The sequence below is a fragment of the Epithele typhae genome (genome assembly GCF_022376455.1).
Source record: "Epithele typhae strain CBS 203.58 chromosome Unknown BXZ73scaffold_2, whole genome shotgun sequence".
Lineage (NCBI taxonomy): Eukaryota > Fungi > Basidiomycota > Agaricomycetes > Polyporales > Epitheliaceae > Epithele > Epithele typhae.
This window is the reverse complement of record NW_025954193.1, coordinates 1,190,863-1,215,934: the sequence shown is the minus strand read 5'-3', so window position 1 is coordinate 1,215,934 and position 25,072 is coordinate 1,190,863. Positions and strand designations below refer to the sequence as shown.

Below are 25,072 nucleotides of genomic sequence, written 5' to 3'. Positions count from 1 at the left end.
AAGAATGCCGCGGCAGCGGCCGACGACGCTGCGGTAAATTGACACCTTATAAGCTCACGCAGTGGACTCTAACGGGTGGTGAGATCTCGAGACCCCAAACAACTAGCACTGCTCTGTCCGCGTCTCTAGCCTTACTATCATCAATGGCTCGCAAGATCTCCCGCACGTCATCGGAGATGCCACCTATCTTCATCCCCGAAACCCCTCCTGTACCATTCTACCGAACACGCACTGCTGGCGACATCGTCATTCGCTCGTCTGACCGCGTCGACTTCCGCCTCCACAAGGACGCCCTGGCAGCTGCCTCCCCTTCCTTTGCCACCCGCTTCGCCCCCCAGCAACCCGACCCGACAACAGACGCGCCCCCCTCCCCAGATGCCACAGGGCCCATCGTCACCTCCGAGTCCGCAGCGGTCTGGGAGCTCCTCATCCCCATCCTCTACTCCCGCACCCTCCCCTTCCCCTTCCTCGCCCGCCTCGCCGCCGGCGCGAGCTCCACCGACCTCGACGCCCTCCGCGCGCTCCTCGACGCCGGGCGCACCTACCAGTGCGCGGACGCCGTCGGCACGTGCGTCTCCAACGCCCTCCTCCTTACCCGCACGACTATCGACCGCAGCCCGGTCGGGGTCTACGCGCTCGCGCGCGCGTTCGAGCTCCCCGCCCTCACGCACGCCGCCGCCCGCGCGTCCCTCCGCGAGCGCATGTACCTGTCCGGGGACCCCCGCCTGAAGCTCATCTCGGGCGAAGACTACCACCGCCTGCTCGACTACCGCCGGCGGTGCGCGGACGCCGCGCGCGCGCGCGTCTGCGGCCACGCGTACGGCGTGTACGACGACGAGCACCTCCCGCACGGCGCGCGGCGGCTCCCCGGCGGCAGCCTCCACTTCCTCGACGCGTCGCAGCCCGCGAGCGCCGCGTTCCGCGACGCGGTCCGCCGCGCGGGCGCGGGCACGAGAGGCACGAGCAAGTACGGCCTGGACGACCCCGTGACCAAGTTCGTGAGCGTGAGCGGCGTGCAGCTCCACCCGCGGTGGTCCGCGTTCCTCGACCGCCTCCACGGCGAGCTCAAGTTCGACCCGGACGACGAGCTCGCGCGCGCGCCCGGGCTCGAGCGCGAGCTGCTCGGCCACCTCCTCGCCGACGCCTGCAGCGCGCGCGAGTCCGGGTACGGCGGGGCGGCGGCGCCGGAGCTCGCCGAGCTCTTCGTCGCCGCGCTGCACGGCAGCCTCAAGGCGGCGATCGACGCGGTGCGCACCCTCTCTCTCTTTCTCTCTCTGCCGCCGTGCTGTGTAGTGGGATTCGAACTGACTTGCCCGCGCCGCCGTCGCGTTTACGTTGCATAGGTTCCCTTCGACGTCCCGCCGTCTCGTGCCCCACCCCCGGCGATGCCGCCGAGCCCTCCTCTAATGCCACCGCCAAACCCTGCTCCGGTGCCGCCTAGCCCTCCTTTGGTGCCGCAGAGCCTTCCTCCAACGCTGGCGGGCCTTATTTCAAGGCCGCCGAGCCCTCCTTATTCTTCCGCGCCGATGCCACAGGGCCCAATGATGACGCGAGAACCCCCCGTGAGTGAATTTACACTATCAATCGCGCTGCATTTGCTGAACGTTGGACCCTTAGACGGCGCCTGTATCGGTCCCTCGTCATCGTACGTCGCGACTCAGTCGCGCAGCCTAGTTCGAGGGAACTCGTCGTTCGGTGCACGTGTCTGATACGTGTGTATATTGCCAACGAGAACAGCGCAATGGAATAAGTACGTAGTACAGCTACAACATAAGGAAGGGATGACAGGGGGTGCGCGACGTGCGCTGTATGGTACTACAAGAGACATAAGGGAATCCTGCTATGTACTGCCTTTCCCGGCGTGTGTGGTGTGTTTGCGATCCTCGAAACCTGAGATAAATCTATATACAAGTGCGTACAACCCAGCGAACCCAGTCCGAGGACCACCCGCCCCCAGAAACTCTATATCGCACTCGCTGTCATCACAACCGGCACGGCAGTGTCTGACGAAGCACGCGCGAGGTGGAAACTCGAGACTTCTATGCAGCGGGCAGAGGATCAGACGGCTTGGCGGGAGTGTCGGGCACCGAGTCTGCGGGGGACTCCGCGACGGGCTTGACGTCGGTGTTGGGGAGCTCGATGCGGGACATCTCCCTCACGAACGACGTGCCCCAGAATGCAGCCGAGTACTTGTTCACGTACTGTGTCCACGGGTAAGTACGCGATGACACGGTGAAGAAGGGGGGAGCAAATCGCACCTTGAACAGTTTCCGGTGGTTCTCGGCCCGCGTGTCGGCGTCCATGGTGACGGCCTCGAAGATCGCGTCCGCGACCTCCTGCGAGTCCCAAGGGTTGACGACGATAGAGCCGTTCAGACTGTGCGCGGCGCCCGCGAACTCGGAGAGAATCATGACGCCCTGGCGCTGCTGCTGGCAGGCGATGTACTCGTACGAGACCTGCGGGACACAATGTCAGTGGTGTGGACGGGGAGCGGCCGATCGCGACGTACCAGGTTCATGCCGTCTCTGGTGGACGTCACGAGGCAGACGTCGGATACGGTGTAGAGCGCGCAGAGCTCGTCAAACGGCAGGCTCTTGTGCATGAAGTGAATGGGCATAAAGTCGACGGTGCCGAAGCGGCCGTTAATGCGGCCGACGAGCTCGTTGACCGTCGCGCGGAGGTTCTGGTACTCCTCGACGTCCTGGCGGGAGGGAACCGCAAGCTGGGCGAGGACGACCTTGCCAATCCATTCTGGGTGCTGGCTGAGGAAGAGCTCAAGCGCATGGAGCTTCTGAGGGACACCCTTGATGTAGTCGAGACGGTCGACACCGACGATGACCTTGCAGCCAGCGAAGCGCTGCTCGAGAGAGGCTATGCGTTTCTGGACGGAGTCCTTCTTGAGGTTGTCGATGAACGAGGAGGGGTCGATGCCGATGGGGAAGGTGCCGACGTGGGCGAGGCGGCCCTCGAACTCGACACCGTTCGGCATCGTGGGAAGGCCGAGAATGCGGGTGCATGAGGACAGGAAGTGGCGGGCGTAGTCGTAGGTGTGGAAACCGATAAGGTCTGAATAGAGGATGCCCAGGAGAATTTCGCGGCGGACCGGGAGAATCCTGAGGGCAGACGATCAGCGTGTGCGCGATGCGCGGTGGCCAAAACGCGGCCGAGCACGCGAAGACACGGCACGCCGGGCCGGAGGACGGAAGCGGGATCCGGGACGGAGGCGGGGCGCTCGCGGGGGAATCGAGAGGCGGAAAGACAGACGGGGCCGCGGAGAAGGCAGAGAACAGAAAGAAGGCACGGCTCACCTGTAGATCTCACTGGACGGGAAGGGGGTGTGGAGGAAGTATCCAATCTTGATGTCGGGGATCCGGCGTGGGATGATCTCCTCGCAGTCAATGCCGTCGAGGATGCGGTCGACCTCGCTGGCGGTCATCTGGCCGACGTTCTGGGGGCCGTCGACGAGGGTGCGGAGGAGGAGGGGGAGGAGCATGAGGTGGTAGTCCTGGACCCAAACCATGGAGCCCGGGCGGAGCTGGGTGAGGATTGCCTCGGCGAAGGCCATGTTGGCTTGGCGGTAGGCGAGCCAGTTCTCGTCCTCGAAGTTCATCTCACCGGGGTGGTAGTGGAAGAGAGGCCAGAGGATGGAGTTGGAGAAGCCGTTGTAGTGACGGTCTGCGACGTCATCGTCGAGGTAGACGGCCTGGCAGGAGTACTCTTCGCGGAGGCGGCGGTCGACTATGGGGCGGTCCTTGGGAGGGATGAAGAAGCCGGGCCAGCCGATCCAGGTGAAGGACATGGACTTTTTGCAGCCAGAGAGAGCGGAGACGAGGCCGCCGGAGGACATCTTGAAGTGGTACTCGCCGTTGGCATCCTTGTTAATGGTGATGGGGAGACGGTTGGAGACGACGATGAGATGGCGCTGGTCGTTGTCGTCGAGAAGCTGGTCGAGGGCGGGCTCGGAGGATGTGGCGACGGGGGACATCGGGGACGGTAGGTCTCGCCGTGGCAGAGAGGAGAGTGGTTTGGGCGAGAGGGGATGGTCTACTTACGCTCTTGTAGCTGATCGATGATGCATGTGACATCACTTTTGTCGGGCGCAGGGGTCGGACTCGCGCCTGGGCCGACGCGCGGGCGCTGCCGACGTTTTGCCGGCCCAAAGCGGAGGAGGCTCGGGCCACCCGCGCTCGACAAATCGCCCATCGCTGCTCTCTCCGGCTGATCGTCCCCGACTTTCGTCCCTTCTCGTCGCTTTCGGCCTTGCGCGCGTCGCAGAGGCTTCGGATCCGCATCAGCGAACGTGGGTCGCCCTCTTCACCCAAGGCCACCCGTCCTCTCGCCCGCACCCTCGGTCCGGCCGGGGTGCGTAGTTTCCCTGCCACACGGCTCAGGCCCGCAACCTTGACCAAACGATGACTCTCGCCCTCGTCACCAGGCCGTAATGTCCCGGAACCTTCGTTCTTGCTCTTCTCGCCACTCGTGACCTTCCGGGCCAAAGAGCCACACTTGCAGGCGTGGCCAAACTTTGAACGGTTTCGCGGGACGTCGGGCCGTAAGCCAGAGCGATCTCGCACCGATTCTCTCGGGCATCTCTGGTCTGACCGACTCCTGCAACGCCAAACGATTCTCAACATACGAGATCACTGGCGGATGTGTGCATTCACCAGCATGGGCTTCATTGGGCTACTTCAAAGAGGATCACAGGCCCCTGTGCCTGAGAGTGCATGACGCTTCAAGCGCATTGCGTCTGGACGACGATTGATCTCGAGTGTCTCTGCGGACACTTGTCTCACACGCCGGGGCCACCATTTTTCTGGGAGCCGTTTGAGGTTTAAAATCCACGTGCAGTCAGAACAAGCACTCCTGTGGGTTTCTATGGGCGAGAGAAACCTTACTTGTCTTCCTCTCGGCTTTAATAGAAAGATGGTCGCCCCGTGTCATCGAGTGCAGCTCACTGCGGCCGAATCGAGAGGCAGCCTGCGCGGGGGCGTCTGAGAGCAGACGCGGGCGGGGGCAGTGGCTTGGTGGGCCTCGGCCAAGCGCCTAGTCGAGGCGTCGCCTGATTGCGTCTGCCACCGCCGTCGACCCCGCTGCTTACGACCGGTCCACCACTTCCACCCATGCCCCCCGCCTACGCTCCCGTCCCCAATCCCCGCTACGCCCCCGAAGATGCACAGCGCGAGCTAGACGACGCCTTCGACAGCGACGACGAGGGCCAGGACTCCTCCGAGCGTACCCCTCTCACCCGTTCCCTCCCTCCACGCTCCGACTCTCACTACCACCCCGCACTCGACAGCGACGAGCTCCCTGAGGTGCTTTCCACGTCCCAGACTGCCCCCGGCGGGTACGACTTCGAGCGTGACTACGACTACCCCCCGCCTGGCTCCCCTCCTGGCCCCTCCGCCTTCGCTCTCCCCAATGACTTTGGCAACTCCAACGGCCTCGTCCCCTCTCCATCCGCCATCCGTGCACCCCCCCTTCAGAACCAGCGACCACGCTCGTTCTGGCGACGCACCGTCGGCGCCCTCCTCCCTCAGCACTACGTACGCGTCCCAACAGATGCCCCCGGCCACCGCGTAGTCGGCGGTGGAACGGAGAACGATGGGGTGTTCGCAAACGTCGCTGCCAAGCCCTCCCGGCCAGTGACCATTACCGACGTCGATGGGAACGTCCACATCGTCCCGGAGGAGGTGCAGAAAGAGACCCCGCCGGTGCGTATTTAGAATGCTGTGTGTTCTCCCCCCCTCCCGCCCGCCGCCCACTGCCTCGCGCTCGTCAGACGGCGCGAAATGCGTCTGAAGTCGAGAGCGGTTGCCCTCGAACGGCGTCCCCTCGCCTTCCATGCTGATGTATGCTGTCTTGTGGGCGTACCTGAGCTGGAAGCGCGGGCTGGTTTCCCTTGTGTGTCCAGAAGGGTGTCCGGATATCGTCACAAGGGATTCTGCCGGCAGCTCGGCAGCGTCTATAACGCGCCGCTCCCCACGAAATGGAATATCCGCTTACCGTTCAGCATTCCCCGCGGTGTCGCTCAAAATCGAGGCCTTGCTAATCGTGCCCTTTGCAGACCTACGCGGAGGCGCAGGCCGACGCAGTGCCCCCGTACTGGGAGACGACGGTGCACGCGCCCGCGGGCACGTTCGACCCGAACGCGTTCATGATTGTCGACGACCTGCCTTCGGGCTCGGTCTTCACCTTCATCATGACCGCGTTCATCTCCTACTTCTTCCAGTTCGCCGGCTTCGTGCTCACCTACCTCCTCCACACCACCAACGCCGCCAAGTACGGCTCCCGCGCCGGGCTCGGCATCACCCTCATCCAGTTCGGCCTCGTTCAATACGGAAACGCGTTCAAAAATAGCATCGCGCTTGCCGAACCCGCAGACCCCGCCGCGCCAACACCGACGACGCTCGCGGAGGAGATCGCGTACTGGAACGAGACGCGCAACGTGCTCCTGCAGGCGCACAACGGCTCCGCGTACAACACCACGGACCCGTTCGCGGACCTCGACCTGCAGCTCGCGATCTCCTCTCGGGACTGGATCGCGCTCATCCTCATGACCTTCGGTGCGTGTCTCTCTTCGTGTCCTTCTCCGTGGGATGCGAGCGCTCACGCGGCGTGCCAGGCTGGTTCCTCCTGCTGTCGTCCTGCGTCGGGTTCTACCGCGTCAAGCGCTGGGAGTCGTCCATCCGTGCGTCCGCTGCGGACGACGAGCCGCTCTCGCCCGAGCAGCGTGCGCGCGACGAGCAGGTGCGGCGCAATATCGAGATCGCGTTCGGCTTCGGGCACCTCGACGACGACGGGGACGACGACGAGGCGCCCCATGCTGTGCAACGGCCGTCGGCCGACGACGACCAGGACGAGCAGAGGCGGCCCCTGACTGAAGCGGAGCTGCGCCTGACGCGGACGCTCCAGGCTGCCGGGCTGCTGTGATCGGGGTCCGATACTCTTGAGGCCACGGGGAGCTCTTGGTAACTCTTGGCGTCGACGCTGCGTGGCTGTCGGAGAGAGAGGATCGCGCGGGGGACGTGGCGGTCGTTGTACATGGAAAGTGGAAAACGGACAGCCGAAAGCAGCCGCTCGCGCGCGTGTACGTGCTTCGTTTCCACCTTCAACGGACATCGTGGGGAGGTGCTCCCCGTTACGTTACGGCACGATGTGCCTCGCCCTCCTTTACACCTCCCGATAGTTCCCCTCCCGCTCCTTTCGCTCTTTCTTTGCTCGTGTTCTCGCAACCACATGGTCGCGATCGTAGTCTGCGCATAACCCTTTCGCCCCAGGCGGTGTACGTGTATACGGTGCTTTATCGTGTAATTTATGGTACGGTGTCGGTCCGGGGGTGGTAGCAGTCGTCTCTTGTTCCATATGGTCACAACGTGTTCACTTTCGGATGCAGTCTGCGCGCGTTCGAAGCTCGGCCGGGGCTGCACAATCGCTCTGCCAAGTCCCCCTGCTGGCCCCTCTCCGTCGCTCAAACGTGGAAACGTGTGCACGACGCCAACTGCGATTGCCCGAAGCCGCGCGATACACGTGTTTTCACTCCGTGCTAGACTGCTATGTAGTACACACGCCGGGTGGACCGCGCCTCACGCGGCAGCCCTCAGTCCCGTCTACTACCGTCCGGCCCGCGGCCTTGTCTCGCAGGCGAGGAGGAGTTGAGGTCTCGAAGCTGCCCTCGGAGGAGGGAGCGACAAGAGGACGAGGCAGTTGTGTGTTTTGGGGAAATTGTGATGTCCTGGGGTACTTCATTTTGAAAGCTGCCCTAGGTCACCCACTACCTCGCGCAGCGGGCGAGTGTAGAGGTGAGCTTGGGCGGGGAGGTTGGATAACGGAGACCGTCGCGGGCACGGGGCGCCGCAGACGGGGCGATAACGGAGTCTGCGGCGCGTCAGAGGGTGAGCGAAAGAGAGAGGGAGAGAGAGGCGGAGAGGAGAGGGGTGGCAGGGCGGGGCGGACGTACGGGAGGCTCGACGGGGGAGCTCCAGGAGGGGTCTTGTTTGGCATTTGTAGGGGTCTTGTTTGTTCAGCATTTGTAGGGCGTTGTTCGAAATTTTGTACAGTGAAGAAGAAAGGCGATAACGGAGACGGCGCCGTCCGGCCGAGGTGCTGCCAACAGAGACGGTGAGGATGGTGCGGGTGCGGCGGAGCAGCGGGCTCGTTCGACGCACCAGACGAGCGCGGCGGCGCCGTGGGTCTGTCGGGACGGATGCGGGGGCCGAAGGATGCGATTCCTGGCGCGGCCCTGGAATGGACGCGATCGAATGCGGCCGCGCAAAGGTAAGGCCGCGCGCTGCGCGTCCCCGCGCCGCCTCGCCGCCGACTGGCTGAGGAAGGGCAGCAGCCCGCCGGGCGACGCGCCGTCCTGACGGAGACGTCCTGCAGAGAGCAAGCGCGTCAGCAAACGGGGAGACGGTGAGGGTGGAACACCGAAGCACGCACCCTCTGCTGGCCGAGAGGGTCGTCAGACTGGGTTGCCTCTCACCAGTCCAGCGTGAGGGGCCGTCGCTCGAGAATCAGCGAGCGGGCCCCCCATGGGAGGGTGCAGGAGGGGAGAGTCCATTGGAGTCCCTCGATGACAATGGAAAGCCGTTATATACCCTCTCGCGCGTTCGGTGCGGCGAGGCGAGGCGGGCCAGAGAGGGTTAGGCTGCGATGCGCCGTGAAACGGGAACGAGGCTCGCCGGGGAGGTGGCACTCCGGCGCGAGGGCGAGCGGCGCGGCGGAGGGGTTGCGTGCAGGCTCGCGCATGGTGGGGGCAAAACTGCTCCCGGGCGGTCAAGAGGGCTGCCTGGCGGACTCCGTGTGGTTCAATCGGGGAAGGGCGAAGGGTGCGCAGCCGCACGGCCGTTAGTAGCAGGCGATAAGTATCGATGAGCACGTTGGGAAGGTGTGGTCCGGCGAACTGGAAAAACATCACGTGATGCTTACTCAGAACGAAGGAACATACACGAAAGCGATTACGACGACGGGATGACTACTGCGGGACTATGCACATGCCGGGATGCTGTTGCGAAGGTATAGAGAAATTAGGGGAGAAAACATGTCCCAGGGAAGCTATAGTTCATGGTGTATTGAACGCCTATGTAAGCGTCATGTCTATATCGTCCTTGTCGGGATCTAGTAGGAAGAGACTGCGTCACATCATAACTGCATCTTGGTGCGGGAGCGCCGGATCTCGTCGAAAGTAATTCCGCTGCGCTCGCACATCCCGTGGAAGATGCTGTCGGAGGTCTTAAAGAGGTTCTCGGGCGTATCGAACTCCTGAGCAGTAAATCAGGACCAGGGCTGGGAGGACAAACAGATAATGTTCCGTACCGCGATCTTGCCCGCGTCCATGACGAGAATGCGGTCGTACGAGATGATGGTTCGAAGACGATCTACCACGGTAACGTGAGATTTGGGCCTTGGCAGCGAGCAACATGCACGTACGAGCAATGCAGAGGAGCGTCTTGTGACGGAACTGCGTCTGGATTGTGTGCTGGATCTTCGCGTCGGTCTCGAGATCTACGGACGCGCTGGAATTGGTGTCAGACACGGATAGAGAAAGAGAGATGTTTAGTTGGACTTACGTAGCCTCGTCGAGAACTAGTGGAGATCATTAGCCGCGCACATACAAAGAATTGGCAGACAAATACTCACTGACGACCTGGGAGTCTTTGACGAGCGCGCGGGCCAAGCTGAGCAGGCTGCGCTCGCCGACACTGAGGTTGGAGCCCTCGCTCTCGATCACCGACTCGAGGTTGTACCGGCTCGGCGTCCCGGTGCCCTCCTCTCCGGGCTTCGGAGACTCCACGAGGTACGAGCGGTGGAGCGCGTCCCAAAGCTGGGCGTCCGTCTGCGAAGGTTCATGGGCACGACAACGTGAGCGCCTGTGAGCCGCAGAGTCGAGACGATGGGACTCACGTAGAGGCCAAAGGGGTCGAGGTTTGAGCGGATCGTGCCGCTAAAGAGCAGAGGCTGTTTGGTGTGTGAGCATGTAACTTGGACTACGCCCGCTTCCGCGATACTCACGTCCTGGGGGATGATGGAGATCTTGCTCCGTAGATCCTTGAGCCCGATCTCAGAGATGTCGACGCTGTGGGAGAATTAATATAATGCACGGCACGGTCAGCCGGACAGCCGCAGGCGCGAAGACACGAGGCGCACGCACTCGTCGACGGCGATAGACCCGGACGCCAGCTCGACGATGCGGAAGAGGGCCAGCATCAGCGTGGACTTGCCGGCGCCGGTCCTTGAGGCGGCAGAGCAAACGCAGTCAGCAGGTCGCTCAGGACCCTGTACCGGCCTCGCTCACCTGCCCACGACGCCGATCTTCTCGCCACCGTTCACGCGCAGGGAGAGTCCGCGGAGGACGAGGGGAAGGCCGTCGCGGTAGCGCATGGTGACATCCTTGAACTCGATGGTGCCATTGGCAGGCCAGTCCGCCTTCGGCTTCTTGTCCTCGATCTCGTACGGCTTCTCTTGCGGCAGGCGATCTTTGCTGCTGTAGTCCAGCACTGCATGCTGTGTGAGCGGGGCCCGGAGGGACGGCGGGCGGGACGTACTGCGCTCGACGGAACTCATGTAGTTCTCCACCTCTGCGGACTGACGAGTGACAAAGCTGCACAGCTGTGTGAGGGAGGCTGCCAGGGCGGAAGAGTCGTCAGTCTTATTCCAGACATAAGAGGAGAGAACGCGCACTAGTGTACGTGAGGACGAGACCAATCTCGGCAGCGTTGATCCCAGTGGCGTTGGTGACGGCGAGCAGAGCGACCTGATAGAGTGGGATGTTAGAGGCCACGAAGAACATAGCAGAGGAAAGCGTGACATACAATGAAGACCATGACGCCGCCACAGAAATCCAGTCGGATGGCGAGCCACCTCTGGTTGGTGATGGTGATGAAGCCGGCTCGGTTCTCAAGGTCGATGTAGTACTCGTTGTCCCGGAGGAAACGATCGACTACACCATAACTGCGGATGGTCGCGAGGCCGGAGAGCGACTCGGCGAAGTGGGCGTACAACAGAGAACGAAGCATGTTGTCGATACGCTTGAGCTCGCGTGCGCTCGCGGAGTAGAAGCGCGCGAAATACCTGTAGAGGATCCCGATGGCGACGGCGGCGATGACTGATACGACATCGGATTAGAGGGAGAAAGGAGGAAAAAGCGGACGTGAACTTACTGAAGTACTTCTCGACAATCGTGATGATAACGACGCTACCAATGACGTTGAAGACAGTGAGCACCACTATGACGAACGTCAGTGATCGGCGGAAATACAAATGTGTACGATACTCACGCAAACGCATGGAGACCGGAAGCTGGTTGTCAATGTCTGTGGGAAGTGGGTCAGCCTCACATGTCGCACGAGGGATCGTTGAACTGCTTACTCTCGACATCTTTGCCGAACACGCTCAGGATACGACCCATAGGCTGCGACACATTAGTTTCGTCAAATACAGAACAGCACATAAACGCCTCTTACTGTGGTATCGAAGAAGCTCATCGGAGCGAAGAAGATGTTGCGGATCGAGTTGTGATGAAGGTTCTGCGACACAAAGAAACCCATCTCGTCCATAGCAGCGCCACTACGATGGTCGGTTAGAGGTCGGTTAGAAGGCGGTCTAGGTGGTGTACAATGGATACTTACACGCCAAAAGTGAAGATCGCCTGGCCGATACCAAGAAGGGCGTAGAGGGTTTGGTAGAATGTGTTGGGCTTGTTGAAAGTGCTAATATATCCTCATGAATTCTCGTGCATAGATACAGAAGAAAGAACACTACTCACTTCCCTTCCCACCAAACGAGGGTGTAGTTGTTCATGACCGAAGCGCCCTGCATGAACACCATGCACAAGAGGAGAATCGGCAGCGTGATGTACGCCCGACCTGCTTTGAGGTACTGCCCGTACACTGTTACGTGCCCCCTCGTTAGTCCCCAACACCCCCTTTAGAAAACACACGGCGCAACACGCACCTCGCCAGCCGACCGAACCCGTCGTCCGCCGCTCCTTGACGATCAGCCGCCCCTCGAGCTTGCCCGTCCCCGCGCCCTTGCGCTGCCCGACCTCCTCGGCCTTGTTCTTCGCGTCCTCGACCTGGATCGTCGGTCCCGCGGTCTGCGCGTCCGCAATGTCGCCTTCCTCCTCCTCTTCCTCCTCCTTCGTCTGCCCGCCGAACTCCTCCATGAGGTGGAAGAACACCCCGCGGCTGTCCATGAGCTCGGGGTACGTGCCCTGCTCGGAGATTCGGCCGCCGTGCATGGTGTATATGTAGTCGCACTGGGACATGAAGTGCAGCGCGTGCGTGACGAGGACGACGGTCTTGCCGCGGTTCCGGAGCGCGCCGAGGATCGCGTCGGAGAAGAGGGCCTTGCCAACGTGGGCGTCGACTGCGCGCGAGGGTCAGTGCCGGGTGCTAAGACGGGGGAAGGAAGTCGCGAGGACGCTCACCGGCGGAGAGCGGGTCGTCGAAGATGACGATGTCGGCGTCGAAGTACAGGGCGCGGGCGATGTTGAGACGCTGCTTCTGGCCGCCGCTGAGGTTGATGCCTTTCTCGCCGATCTGTGCGCATGCGTTAGACGGACATTCGACTATGCGGGGATGCAAGGACTCGCCTCGGTGAGGTCGCCATCCGCGAGCACCTGCAAGTCGGGGAGCAGCGAGGCGTTCTCGATGGCCTTCCAGTACTGCCAAACGCCCATCATTAGCGGGACGCATACACGAGGGTTAGAGTGAGAACATACCCTGGCTTCCTCAAAAGGCTGGCCGAAGAGGACATTCTCCCGGAGAGTCGCGTTCTGGATCCACGCCGACTGAGAGCAGTACGCCACACGGCCGCCGAACGCCACCGATCCCTTGACCTTGCGCATCTCTCCAATGAGGCCCTGGAGGAGACTCGACTTGCCGCTACAAACCCAGAATCAGCGCTATCCGCGTCCTTTCGGAAACCCCTCGTCCTCGGCTCACCTGCCGACGGAGCCGACGACGGCGACCAGCGTGCCCCGCGCGATGTCCAAGTCGACGTCCTTCACCTGGAACGGCGGGCCCACCGCCGCCGGGGTCGCCGTGCCGCCCTTCCCGTCCTTCTTCTCGTCCTTGTCCTTCTTCCCGCCCGCGCCCTTCGCGCTCGGCCCCCCGAGCGCGTCGCCCGAGCCCTGGCTCTCTTCCCACTCGAACGACGCGCCGCGGACGACGAGCGCGAGCTTCTGCTCGGGCCGGATGTCGATCGCCGCGCTCGGGTCCGCGCGCTCGGCGTTGAAGACCTTCGTGAGCCGGATGATCGCGTTCTGCGCGTCCGTCGTCGCCGAGAGCGCGCGGGGGAGGAACATGAGCGGCTGCCGGAGGAGCTGGAAGAGCGAGAGCGAGGAGAAGATGATCGCGGCGTCGAAGGCGCTCGTCGTCGACGTGTACGTCACGAACGCGAGCGTCGCGGCGAGGATGGGCACCGAGAACGCGGACGCGATGCTGTGGGCGGGACGGGCTGTCAGTGCGGAGGGAGATGGAAGGGTTGGAGGGGGAGGGGGCGTACTTGGCGGAGCGCATCAGCTGAATCTTGCGTATATTGTTGAGCTCTTGCCGGCGGATGTCGAAGACACCTGTGGTGGTGATTAGTTTTGCGAAGCGAAGAGCGAGAACAGGCGCGTACGCTTCAGGATCGGGTTCTCATAACAGAAGTATTTGACAACACGCATGGCACCTGAGCGGCACATTCATGAGGTGGTCCACGAAACGATATTCGCAACAGCGTACCCAGAACCTCCAGGATGATCTTGGCACGCCGATCAGTCCATACGAGCCCTTTCTTGCCGGTCTTGAATTGCAATGACATGACACGCTCTTGCAGCGGTATAAGGAGCAAGAACAGCGAGAAACCAGCCAATGTCGATGGTCCGAGCTGATTGCAGATGTGAACAATTGGCGCATATACCTGTGAGTTTTGCGGCTACTCACCTGGACCAAGAGAATAATCAGGCAGACTATGGTCTGGATGGGAGCCGTCCATGCTAAGTAGGTTGGATAACCATGAGCGAGGTTCCATCTAAGAGAGAGACAATATGGAGAAACTGGTACGTACTGGCATGCTGTAAAATGGCACCGGGAAATCATCGGGCACACGATTACAGACCTGTCAACTCAGATAAGAACGGAGTACTCACGAACCACTGCGCGCACGAGTCCACGCGGCTGACCTGTGCGAAGAGTAAGTGAGGGTCCAAATTTACTTGAGCCCCGTTGCGGAGCTCCGTCAATGTCCCAGAAAGGCAGGACTCACGTCAGTCGAAATATGGGTGACCAGGGCAGCGTTGGGCAGAGACGTGCGCGCTTTGCCTGTCAGACTCACTCCTCGTTTGTAGATCGAGCTGGTCAGAGCAGCGCGGGCGAGGAGACCGGCGGTCGTGGAGCGCCAGAAAAACTGCGATCAAGACATGTCAGTACACACCCGGTCCACTTGCCGCATACGGGCCGCTCGCGCCCACGTTCTGGCGCGGTCGGGCGTGCTTGCGCGCGGACACTGGCGCTCAGGACGAGGCGACGTACCTGATGAGAACAAACGCTGGTGGTGACGGTGAGGGCGAAGAGCCCGATGGACATGCCGATGCCTGTGCCAACGCTGGGGGGCGTCCCTCCGGTTGCAGCCGCCGCGGCGCGCTGCTGTCCGAATTTGATGATCTGCTTGACGAGGATGGGCCCCATAAGTTGCGCAGTGTCGCCTATGACCTTGAATGCACCGCCAAACCAGAAGTCGCGTCCGAGTACGTCGTTGAGAGCCCAGGTGAGGCTGGCTTCCTTCTTGCCGCCGACCTCACGCCACGCGGTCTCGAGCGCGACGCGCCGTTCACGGTGGCTCGCGCCATCGGCGCTGCCAGAGCGCAGCGCCTTGAACGCCCAGACGAAGCGTTTCCACGCGGAAGGAGATATTTCGCCGGCGGCGAGGCGTGTGTTCCAGTCCTTGGCGGCTGCGACGCGTCGCGCCCAAGCAGCGTCGAGCAGGTCACCGAGCAGACCGGCCTCGCGACTCTCGTCCATCTTGGGAAGGTCGGTCGCCTGCAGCGTGCGCTGGTACCCGAGGGTCTGTAGTGCAAGCGTAAATTTCGTGAACGTAAACAGCATCCGGTTTTCGGCGGACTGCGATAGATTGCGTACCATTATGGGATTGATCCATGTGTAAGTAAGAATAGCGATAATCGACGCGGTGACTAGCGGGGTCACAGGCGCGGTGTCTAGGGAGGGAGGGGCAGGTGGAGGCGGGTTCTTGGGGAGCCTGTATGGGAGAAGAAATAAAATCAGTGGGTCGTTGTGGGAAAGGACATGTACAAAGGGCAGACACGAACCAGAGCTGCCACCAATGCCTGCGAAAGCGGAGAAACTCATCGCCGGTATCGAGGTCGATGTGGGTACGGTGGGTAGGTTGAGTGGCTGCGGCCACTGCCTTTTCATCGGCTTCCGGGTGAGCGACATGGGTAGCTGCACTTTTCTCGACGTCGGAGTTGAGGGAGTCCGTCTTGGGCAGCTTGTCCTGGCCCATCATGTGGGGAGAGAGCTGAGTGCTGGAGGGCAGCACGGGCACACGAGGAGGGGGCTTGGCGGGGCGAGGAGACCGGCGGCGACATGCGATAACGCGCTGGAGTCTATATACTCACTCCGTGGAATCGTTGTCCATCCACTCAGGTCCGTGGGCAGGCGTCAAGAAGCCCGCCGGGAGAAATCGACGTCTGCAACGACGTCCAAGGTGCGGCCGAACCGAGCCGAGTCCCACTTGCCCCTCCGTTCTCACGGTCACTCGACGCACGCCGAAGAGCCGACGACCGCATTTGATGGTGACTTCCGGGCTCCAAGTTGATCTCTGCAGTCTGCGCACGCCGAGCTACGCCGAGACACCGCGGGGAACAGCCCGAGCCCGTGAAGCTCGGGCCGACGACTACGCCAGCCGGATTTGGTCATGCGAGGTTGAAGTTGCAGCCTCAAGTACCCGGGCACGTCCTCGTGTCCATCCCTCCGCCCTCGCCCGTGAGCATCACAGAGCCTGCGCAATCAGATCTCAGAGCTGCTGCGAGTGCCAGTGCCCCGTCGACCGCAAGAACGACCGAGGGCGATGCATGTCGCTCGCCAGCCTGTGCCGAGCTGCTCAGTGCAGGCGGCTGTGCCCGACGCTGCCATGCCTGCTGCTTGTCCTCGCGGCACTTTTGGCCAGATAAACTCGTCGCCATGCGCGCCCACTCTCCAACGACTGCGACCTCCACCTCCCTTCCATTCTCACCCCCTCCCAGCGTGCATACCAGACTACGCCCCAGCCCCGATCATAGGCGCGCTCGCTCCATTTGGGTCTTCAGCCGGTGAGTATATCCAGTTTCGTGCCTGGCCGGACAATCGAGACTCATCAAACCGCTCTAGCACCCTCTTCTTGTCTCTACCATGAGCGCAGGGCTCGGCACCCTCGTCGTCGTCGTCCTCAAGGCTCGCAATCTCCGAGACAAGCACACTATCCACAAGCAAGATGTCTATGCCCAGGCTACCCTCGACGGTGATCTCAAAAAGACCGCTGTTCAGGTCAGAGGGGGCCAACACCCGGTCTGGGACGAAGAGCTTCGCTTCCCCATCATGAAGGTGGCCAACGACAAGACCAGGAAGCTCGAGATCGCTTGCTACTCCAAGGAGCCTAGATCGGACGAGCTTGTCGGTCAGGGATCGGTAGATATCACAGAAACTTTGAGTTCGGGCGAATTCGATGGTGAGTACCTGTCCTTTCCGCCCCTCCTCCCTCCTCACCTTCTCTTCGCTTTAGACTGGGTCCCAATCAAGACGGACGACGGTGGCTACCGTGGTGAAGTCTTCCTGGAGATGACCTTCTACTCCGCCGCACCTCCTCTCCAACGCCGTGCCTCCAAGTGGAATCCCAAGGACCGGCTCAAGACCCCTTCCAAGTCCTACTCCTACGCAAACGGCGCGGCGGGCGGCCACACCCCCCCGCTGCCGACCAAGGACGCCCTCCCCGCGCTCCCTGAAGAGCCTACCAGCCCTTCCGCCGCGCCCCCACCCATCCCCGCCTTCCTCCGTCCAGGCGGTGGCGCCCCGCACAAACCCGCTGCTCACTCGCCCGAGCGCCCGGCGGGTGCCGCATACGCCGCCCCGGGGCAAGGCTCAACGTCGCCTCCTCGCGGGTCGTCGCCCCCGCGCACACAGGCGAACGCCTTCCAAGGACCGACCGACTCGATCCCACCATACCTGCGCCCATCCAACGGCGCCGCGCACTCCGCGCCGCCCCGCGCACACTCGCACGGCCGCACGCCGTCGTCGCAGGTGTCGATCCCCGAGCCCCTCTTCCCGTCGCCGACACCCGCACCAGCAGAGAACGCCGCGCCGTACGGCTCCCCGCCGATCCCCGGGGCGTTCCCCGAGCACGACGCCCACCGCGCCTCCTTCTCCTACGGGGCGGCCCCGGCGCCGTACCCCCCAGCGCAGACGGGATACGCCTACCCCCGCCCCCGTCGCACACACCCCAGCCCGAGTCGAGCCCGTACGGAGGCAGCCCCTACCCCGGCTCGAACACCCCCGCGCCGGCCGCGTACGGGTACCCTCCCCAGTCCCCGCCGTTCCCCTCGCACACGCCGCAGCCGTACCCCCCTCAGCAGTCCTCATACCCTCCCCAGAACCAGCTCTACCCCCCACAGAGCCAAGGATACCCTCCCCAGAACCAACCATATCCCTACTCCCCGCCACAGCAGCCCCAGCAGCGGCCGAGCCCGCCCCAGCACCAGCAGTCGTACCCGCCTCCCCAGCAGCAACCGTACCCCCCTCAACAGCAACAACAGCCGTACCCCCCTCAACAACAACAGCAGCCGTACTCTCCTCCTCAACAACAACAACCACCGTACCCCCCACCGTCCCCGTACGCGCCATACCCCGCCTCCCGCCCCCCACGCGACCCTGCGCTCGACCTGCCCGACCCGTACCTCGAAGCGCGCTACCAGTCCCCGCTCCCGCTCCCGCCCGGCGCGGCGGCCGCAGCTGCGCCCCCGCCGAAGCACCCCGAGGCCGCCGCGAAAGCGGACAAGCGCGCGCGCGACGAGGCCAAGGCCCGCGCGCGCGCCGACGCGAAGGCCAGGGCCAAGGCGCAGGCCGAGGAGGACGCGCGCGTGAAGGCGGAGGCGGAGGCGAAGGTCAGGGCGGAGGCGGAGGCGAAGGCTAAGGCAGAGGCAGAGGCGCGGATGCGCGCGGAGATCGAGGCGGAGGTGCGTGCGGAGGCGGAGGCGGCGGCGAGGGCGCGGGTGGAGGAGGAGGCGAGGGCGAAGGCGAAGGCGGCCGCGGAGGAGGAGGCGAGGGCGCGCGCGAAGGCGGACGCGGAAGCCCGTGCCCGTGCGAAGGCTGAAGCCGAAGCTTTGAAGGCTAGGGCAGAGGCAGAGGCCAAGGCGAAAGCTGAGGCGGAGGCGAAAGCTCGAGCGAAGGCAGAGGCGAACGCACGCGCGAAGGCCAGGGCTGAGGCGATCGAGCGGCGTCTCAAGGAGGAGCGCGAGAAGGAGGAGCGCGACGCAGAGTTTGCGCGGAAGTTGGCAGAGGAGGATGAGGCCGCGTTCAGGGAGCAAGAGGAGCGGGATGCGGAGCTCGCGAGGAAGCTCGACCTGGAGCTCAATCTGTCCGCGTCGTGAAACACGCAGGGAGGTAGAGGCAGAGCGGCAGATGCTTGTCGTGGTACATATCTTTCGAGCTGAGTATAGCTGAGTATATATGTTATGCGTCTTGGATTGAAGAACGAGAACGGAAGTTGTATTATTATCGCCACTTCACTACAGATCCTACCCCATTCTATCCCCGCTGACTCGACGCTTGCTTTCGAGCGAGTAATCGTATTCCTTCGTCCCATTCGGTACTAATACATTGAGACAGCGTTCTCAAAGCAGGGTGACCACGGCGACGGAGAGAGCAGATACGACATAAGTGAGTGAGAAAAAGGGATCCAGGGAGAGAATGACGGGGGTGGTTGTAACTACCGAGATCAAGCAAGAGCGGAACGGTATGCCCGTCAACAAGGGGTGGTCCCGTCAACGGTCGCATGCACGACGGGAAAGAATAACTGAGGTAATTAAACAAAGGGGAACGGTAAGCAGGCGAACGGGTAATCGAGAGGTCATAGCGGTCATGAAGGTGAGGTGTGCGGAGAGCTGAGTGATGCTTGGGAGACGCAGAGCATGGGGGATGCATACACAACTGGGGCGCGATTAGGGGTGGGGGTGGGGGTGGGAGGTTAAGAAAGCATGGGGTATGGATGAATGAACGGACAATCGTGCAGAAAACTGCTCCTCCTTCCTCTCAACTCCAGACTTCATAATCATCCATGTCCGTCGCCTACGCCAGGTCTTCCTCCGGGTATGGTAGCGGGAGCTCGCCCAGGCGCTCGCCATGAACACGCATACGGTAAAGGCATGTGAACTCGTCTTGGCCCCAGTTGTTCTTGATGAGGAGGATGATAATGCCGAAGTCCATGCCAAGCTCCTTGATCTCGTCGCGAACGGGGAACGTCTGGATGAACTCGGGAGCGTGAATGTTGTACGTGAAGTTCGCAATGCGGATGAAGTCCTGATCTTTAGGGATGCTGCGCGGACGTTGCCCATCGTCCACCAAGTTGGGGGGAATGGGCTGACCAGCCTCCTCGGCCGCTCGACGCTGTGCGTCGCGTTGCTCGCGCCATTCGTGGATCTTGACGATGTTGTCCTGCCCCTCCACCCGACCCCATACTTCCATCTGGCGCGGCGCGGAGCGCAGGTCCATCGCGACCTCGTGAGCGACATGGTCGATGGTGATGTCGGAAATGTAGACAGGCGCTGCAAGGTTGATTCCCAGCTGACCAGTTTGACCACCGAAAGGCCAGCAGTGACCCGCGTGGATCTCGTGGTGCAAGGCGGTAACAGGTGGACGACCGATAGCATACCCGCTGCCGCCGTTGATGAAGCCGAGCACTGAGCTGCCAATCCCGGATGGGCGAACTTCGAGGGTGTCGCTCGTATACCGAGGAATAACCTTCGCGCCGCCGGAGTGGAGAGCGAAATCAACACGAGCGATGCTGTCTTTGGAGTTGCGCATGACCGCGGTATCGACTAGCTGGTTGATGAGCGCCGTAACATCCTGGCCGTCGGATGACTTGACAGTGACAGTCTTTGTCTTGCCGGTGGCAAGTTTGTTCCACCAGTCGGCGATATTCGCTGCGACCGCACCCGCCTTCGCGGCATTCTTGCCAACCTCAAGCGCCTCCTTGACGCCGCCCTCCACATTCCCGACGCGCTCGTCGAGGGCCTTGAGCTTGGCACGGGCCTCTTCGTCGCTTCCAATGGAGGGTCTCCTGGCTTCTGCGTCACGCAGGGTTTGCAGCTGCGAAGCAAGTTGAGTGACTTCTTTCTTGACAACATTGAGGTTGTCACTCGCGCTAGAGCGGAACTTGTTTTCCGCTTCTTGCGCGCGCGAGCTCTCCTTCTGGATCCGAGTCTCGAGATTACCGATATGGCTGGTCATATCGGCACGATGCCTGGCGTCCCCATCGATGTATGCGCGTGAACGGTCCGTTTCCAGAGAGAGGCTCGCAACGGCCTTCTCCAAGGAGAGTAGCCGAGCGGAGAGAGCGGCCAGGTCCGCAGCAGGGACCTCAGGAGCATGGTAAGGACCCGGACTCCCTTTGAAGATAGGAATAGATCTAGGAATAGATCCTAGGTCAAGCATTCCGCTGTTGACCGCTATCCACACAAGCCAAAGTGTAATGCCGACGGCGAAGTACTTGATGACGTTGGCGTGGATGAGCCCTCTTGCAGTCGCGGCCGCGGCATTGCCAAGGCACCCCCCGATCCAACCAAGATAAGAGACGAATCCATGGACTAGACGTCCCATCGTAGCGCCTACCGAGAACGATGATGGAGGGAACAGGGGCTCGATTTGTGGGGGGCGCTCTTCCGTCTCCGATACTGGAGCGAGCCCTTCGATGTCCATGGACGAATCCACGTTGCTCGAGTCGTAATGTGGCTGCACGGATGGTTGACGAGGCTGTGGGGGTACTGACGTCCGAAGTAACGATGCTCCACGCTGGTACGCGGTGGCACCCTGCTGTGATCGCTATAATCCTAATGAGCGAAACCGCGTTGCTCATAGGCGTCAAGACTACGCACCTGCTCACTCCCCTGCTCATCGTCTGTGCTCCCATCTTCCTCATCTCCATTGGCCCCATTAGTTTTCGTCCCCTTTCTCTTCTTCTTTCGCTTGTCGTAACCGGCAACAGGGAGTGTCGTGAGAGGGCCGCCGCCGGGGCCGACCGCCTTCTTCTTCTTTCGCCTCGTGCGTTTTCCGTCCTCCTCGAAATCTTCATCCGACTCGTCCAGATCCGACATCGACGGACGGTACGCCCTGTTGTCGGTAGACATCCTGTTCTTCTTGTGCGCAGCGACCGTTCTCCGCGACGGAGGCTTTTGTGACGCGTTCCCGGCTTGGAACTCGCGCTCTTCCGCGGAATAGTCGTAACTGGACTGGTCGCGCATACTGTCATGGCCATTTCCGAGCGCAGGAGAGCCTTCACGGAGAAGGAAAGTCGCAGGAACAAGATTTCGAACCATGTCTATGCCATGTTGAAGGGGGGTCTTCCCGCGTCCGTTGGGCTGGGCCTCCTCTTCGCCCTCGGAGTCGGGGACATGGCGTAAAGACGAGGTTTTGGAGACGGGACGAGAGACTCGCGCTTGTGGTCCTCGACTAGGGGGAGGCGCGAGGCGGCGGTTGATGGTGGATTGGGTTTCCTTTTCGTACTCGACAGACGTACTGCGAGGAACCATGGGCTGCTTGCGCGCGCCCGACGCCCAGGCTTCGTCCGGGGTCATCGCAGAACTCATGTTGGCGCTGCCTTGGGTGGTATCGAAGGATGTGGTTGCGGCTTGATGGAACGCGCTGACGATGTTCACGGACGTGTCGCGGACACTCCACGACTCGGGAGGGCGTTGGGAAGCCGTGGCTTGTGACGGATCGGGTTGGGTCTGTTCGCGCTGCTTGAGCCGAGCGAAGCGGACGAGGGCGGGCTCCTCAGAGTCGTCCGCCTGAGGCAGGGGGGCTTTGGTGGGTTTGGGGGGTGAGCGCGAGCCGGTAGTTGGTGCTCTAATCTGCTATCAGGACACGCGCGATGGGCTATATGCGCGTCGCACGCACCCGTAAGAATAAGAGTTAGGTATTCCACGGCGTTGGGGTGCGTTTGAGTTGTTCTTGTTGAGAAAGGTCTGATGATCTAGACGTCTGCCTTGACCGAGAGGTGTGCTCGAGAATGACATGTACCTCGCGTTTTAAAGGCGGCAATAAGCGCAGTCAGATATGAAGAGCTAGACGAATCAGAGCGTGCGGAGGGATCGTGGGGATGAAAGAAGGGGTGGGGCATGTAGTGGGTGCGTCGGTCGCGTGTCGTGGTGGTGGTCTACGTCGCGAACCCGCGCGACTGCCTGCCCCTGTCTCAGCGCTAGCGCGCGCCGCGCTTGGCTTTGTTTGCATACACCCGCCTTATTTGGCTGGCTTTGGCCCGCGTGTCGTCAAGCAAAGTCGGTCTCCTTGTCCCAGCCACCGTGCGAGCCACCGTAACACAGCGGACGGCATACCACACCCACGTCCGGCCACACCCCGCCGGTCTCGCTGTCAGTCAGCGTCACTCGGGGCTCGAGACTGAACATAACGACGGAGTGAGCAGGGTATGGTTGTAAGGACTAGTAGTGTGGTAGTATACATATGCGTATGTGACCAGATTCCAAAAAACTTGAACAGTTGTAGGGTCGTGGGGGTTCGTGTATGAAAATCACTGAGTGCGACACTCGGGCTCCATGCCGTCGTCCTCGTCATCGTCGTCCTCGTCATCTTCCCAGTCGGCTTCCTCGCCTTCACCGAACTGGAAACCGTGTGCGTGATCAAAGAAGTTGGAACCAGCGGGGAAAGGCCGTTCACGCACGTCCACGATCTCACTCTCCTCGAACGGTACTTCATCCACTACCGCCGGCTTCGGATCCATCTCAGCCTTCTTTGGTGGTAGTACCGCAGCAAGTGCCTACACGCGGGTTTCAGCACTAGCAACGACATAGAGTCGTTGGGAAACGCTCACATCATGGTCGATAGTTTTAAGCCAGCTTGAATCGGGCATGTCAACCTCTAGAATGACATACAAATTCCCCTTGTGATCTGGGGTCTTGTACTGGGGCATTCCCTCTCCCCGAAGGATAATGCTGTCGCCGGGCTTGATGATTTTGCCCGGTGGGCTAGTGACACGCACCCCACGACCATCTAGATGCGTCAAGAGGATGCGAGAGAAGCCCAGCAGTGCCTCCGAGAGCGTGATGTGCACCGTTGTAAGTAAGTCATTTCCTGACCGCTCAAACGATTCATGTGCGCTGATTTTGAGGGTGAATATAACGTCTCCAGGTGGGATGCCAGGCTGATAACAAGTTAGAACATACGGGTCGATGCATCGACGTCAACTTGCCTCTTCGTCGCCGGCACCGGCAAGAACGATTCGTTGCCGATCTGACATTCCTCTTTCGACGTAAATCTCTTGTCGGTTCTTCTCCTTGACTGTTTTGTTCCCCTTGCACTTTTTGCACCTGCCCCTCGAGTTCGGAAACGTATCACCGCTATAGAGCAGTAGACTCACCTGTCCTTCTCTCGAATTTTCTCTCCATGCCCATCGCACTCTGTGCATGTTGCTCTGTGCGTCCCAAGTCTTTGCGGTCCGAGCTAATAGCAATGGTTACACAGCGCCAGACAAACAAGAAGGCACATACCGCTGTGGTGACATTCGTCCATCCCTTGCCATCGCACTTTACACAAGGCTTCGGCTTAGCGCTACCCTTCGCGCCCGTACTATTCCCATAATATTGAATCGTTTCGAACCTCACTAGAAATGAACAAAACGCACCCTTTGCAAGTGTTGCAGACAACCTCCTTCTCCATGTTCATCTTCACCGTCTTCCCGTTGTAAAGGTCTTCCAGTGTGACTTCATACGGGATGTTGGTGTCTTGTCCCTTACTCCTCCTCGGTCCCCGCGAACCCGGTCCGAAGTCGAAGTTCATACTCGCTCCGAAGAGCTCAGCGAATAGGTCTGCGGGATCCATACCTCCTGGGAACCCTCCACCACCACCACCACCACCACCTCGCGACATCCCCTCCGTCCCGTACGTGTCGTATAACTCCCTGGTTTCTGCTGAGACCAGAATTTCGTAGCTGAAATTGAGGTCGCTGTGAGTAAGCAGGTGATTGACGGGAGATATGACCATACGCAGCAGCCATCTCTTGGAATCTTGTTCCGGCATTAGGATCGTCGGGGTTCTGGATTGCATGCCTAAGGAACTCCGTCCGGCGAGATATATGCATGAATTTACATACCTTATCCTGCACAGAAAGGGCCAGGGGTCAGCTCACAGAGCTTTCGGAGGCATCCGTGACTTACAGGGTGGTGTTCTCTCGCCTTCAGGAAGTTATACTTAGTACACCGAAACAAGAGACTGAGAGTATAGACTCACCTTCTTCCTGTACGCCTTCTTGATATCATCTATCGAATCAGCACATGTCAGTCTAACCCCGCGCCAAACGGGATGGGGACGGAAGACCTTCAGTCGCGGAAGGGGAGACGCCTAGAAGGTCATACAGTGCCGTTTCAGCGGGCACTGCAGAAGAGGCTCAGCAACAACGGCCACACAAAAAGACACGTCGCGTACTTTTGGGCAACGCCACGTCGGTGGCAGCGGGTGGTGGTGGGTGATGAGGCGGCTGAAACTGGAGGTGAGGCTGCAGCCGGACGGTCCTACGCGAGCAGCTTCTGGAATGGCGCGCATGCCCAAACGAAATTTCGATCGGTGATCGGAAGGCGGGCGTCTTCCATAAATTTCCGTGCATTTCATTTCCACGCCTCCTCCTCGCTCCTTTGCTCCTACCGCACCGACCCCTTCTCCTAGGTAAGCCATCGCACTTTCGTCTGCCTTGTCTGCTATGATGCCTTTTGCATACTTATCTACATTGTCGGAGCGGGAACACTTCCTCGTTTGACGAACACATGTTTTCTGAGCTCTTGCTCGACGTTGATGATCATTTCGCTGACCACTTTTCA

General features: G+C 61.2%; 7 protein-coding genes across 7 annotated transcripts; 3 read left to right on the top strand and 4 right to left on the bottom strand.

Annotated features, from left to right (window-relative positions):
- Positions 1 to 143: 143 nt before the first annotated feature.
- On the top strand, positions 144 to 1,709 carry BXZ73DRAFT_96308 (uncharacterized protein; the record flags this gene model as incomplete). The annotated part of the gene is made up of 3 exons (XM_048027033.1): positions 144 to 1,247; positions 1,442 to 1,562; positions 1,618 to 1,709. The coding sequence occupies 3 exons, from the start codon at positions 144 to 146 to the stop codon at positions 1,707 to 1,709; spliced, it is 1,317 nt and encodes a 438-aa protein (XP_047883311.1).
- Positions 1,710 to 2,039: 330 nt separating this feature from the next.
- BXZ73DRAFT_38498 (alpha,alpha-trehalose-phosphate synthase TPS1 subunit) lies at positions 2,040 to 3,847 on the bottom strand (the record flags this gene model as incomplete). The annotated part of the gene is made up of 4 exons (XM_048018206.1): positions 2,040 to 2,201; positions 2,259 to 2,456; positions 2,510 to 3,113; positions 3,309 to 3,847. The coding sequence occupies 4 exons, from the start codon at positions 3,845 to 3,847 to the stop codon at positions 2,040 to 2,042; spliced, it is 1,503 nt and encodes a 500-aa protein (XP_047883310.1).
- A 1,273-nt stretch (positions 3,848 to 5,120) lies between these two features.
- On the top strand, positions 5,121 to 6,930 carry BXZ73DRAFT_38449 (uncharacterized protein; the record flags this gene model as incomplete). The annotated part of the gene is made up of 4 exons (XM_048018193.1): positions 5,121 to 5,711; positions 6,065 to 6,563; positions 6,623 to 6,825; positions 6,865 to 6,930. The coding sequence occupies 4 exons, from the start codon at positions 5,121 to 5,123 to the stop codon at positions 6,928 to 6,930; spliced, it is 1,359 nt and encodes a 452-aa protein (XP_047883309.1).
- Positions 6,931 to 9,138: 2,208 nt separating this feature from the next.
- On the bottom strand, positions 9,139 to 15,501 carry BXZ73DRAFT_38425 (ABC protein; the record flags this gene model as incomplete). Its single annotated transcript, XM_048018188.1, has 32 exons — positions 9,139 to 9,258; positions 9,313 to 9,374; positions 9,427 to 9,512; positions 9,567 to 9,582; positions 9,637 to 9,832; positions 9,901 to 9,954; positions 10,009 to 10,072; positions 10,148 to 10,228; positions 10,292 to 10,493; positions 10,542 to 10,619; positions 10,678 to 10,750; positions 10,809 to 11,101; positions 11,157 to 11,222; positions 11,274 to 11,309; positions 11,365 to 11,407; positions 11,460 to 11,562; positions 11,625 to 11,705; positions 11,762 to 11,885; positions 11,950 to 12,363; positions 12,425 to 12,565; positions 12,586 to 12,661; positions 12,719 to 12,881; positions 12,942 to 13,439; positions 13,504 to 13,570; positions 13,621 to 13,671; positions 13,725 to 13,869; positions 13,926 to 13,978; positions 14,128 to 14,164; positions 14,248 to 14,388; positions 14,514 to 15,047; positions 15,120 to 15,237; positions 15,302 to 15,501. 32 exons carry the CDS (start codon positions 15,499 to 15,501, stop codon positions 9,139 to 9,141), a joined length of 4,416 nt encoding a protein of 1,471 aa, XP_047883308.1.
- An 887-nt stretch (positions 15,502 to 16,388) lies between these two features.
- Positions 16,389 to 18,619, top strand: BXZ73DRAFT_38542 (uncharacterized protein; the record flags this gene model as incomplete). Its single annotated transcript, XM_048018216.1, has 4 exons — positions 16,389 to 16,704; positions 16,759 to 17,362; positions 17,503 to 18,109; positions 18,491 to 18,619. The coding sequence occupies 4 exons, from the start codon at positions 16,389 to 16,391 to the stop codon at positions 18,617 to 18,619; spliced, it is 1,656 nt and encodes a 551-aa protein (XP_047883307.1).
- A 697-nt stretch (positions 18,620 to 19,316) lies between these two features.
- Positions 19,317 to 22,261, bottom strand: BXZ73DRAFT_38481 (uncharacterized protein; the record flags this gene model as incomplete). The annotated part of the gene is made up of 3 exons (XM_048018200.1): positions 19,317 to 21,068; positions 21,122 to 22,091; positions 22,143 to 22,261. 3 exons carry the CDS (start codon positions 22,259 to 22,261, stop codon positions 19,317 to 19,319), a joined length of 2,841 nt encoding a protein of 946 aa, XP_047883306.1.
- A 512-nt stretch (positions 22,262 to 22,773) lies between these two features.
- BXZ73DRAFT_86825 (DnaJ-domain-containing protein) lies at positions 22,774 to 24,861 on the bottom strand (the record flags this gene model as incomplete). The annotated part of the gene is made up of 10 exons (XM_048024324.1): positions 22,774 to 23,019; positions 23,074 to 23,403; positions 23,452 to 23,569; positions 23,620 to 23,702; positions 23,750 to 23,828; positions 23,884 to 24,189; positions 24,245 to 24,315; positions 24,489 to 24,517; positions 24,576 to 24,632; positions 24,684 to 24,861. The coding sequence occupies 10 exons, from the start codon at positions 24,859 to 24,861 to the stop codon at positions 22,774 to 22,776; spliced, it is 1,497 nt and encodes a 498-aa protein (XP_047883305.1).
- Between the last annotated feature and the right edge of the window lie 211 nt (positions 24,862 to 25,072).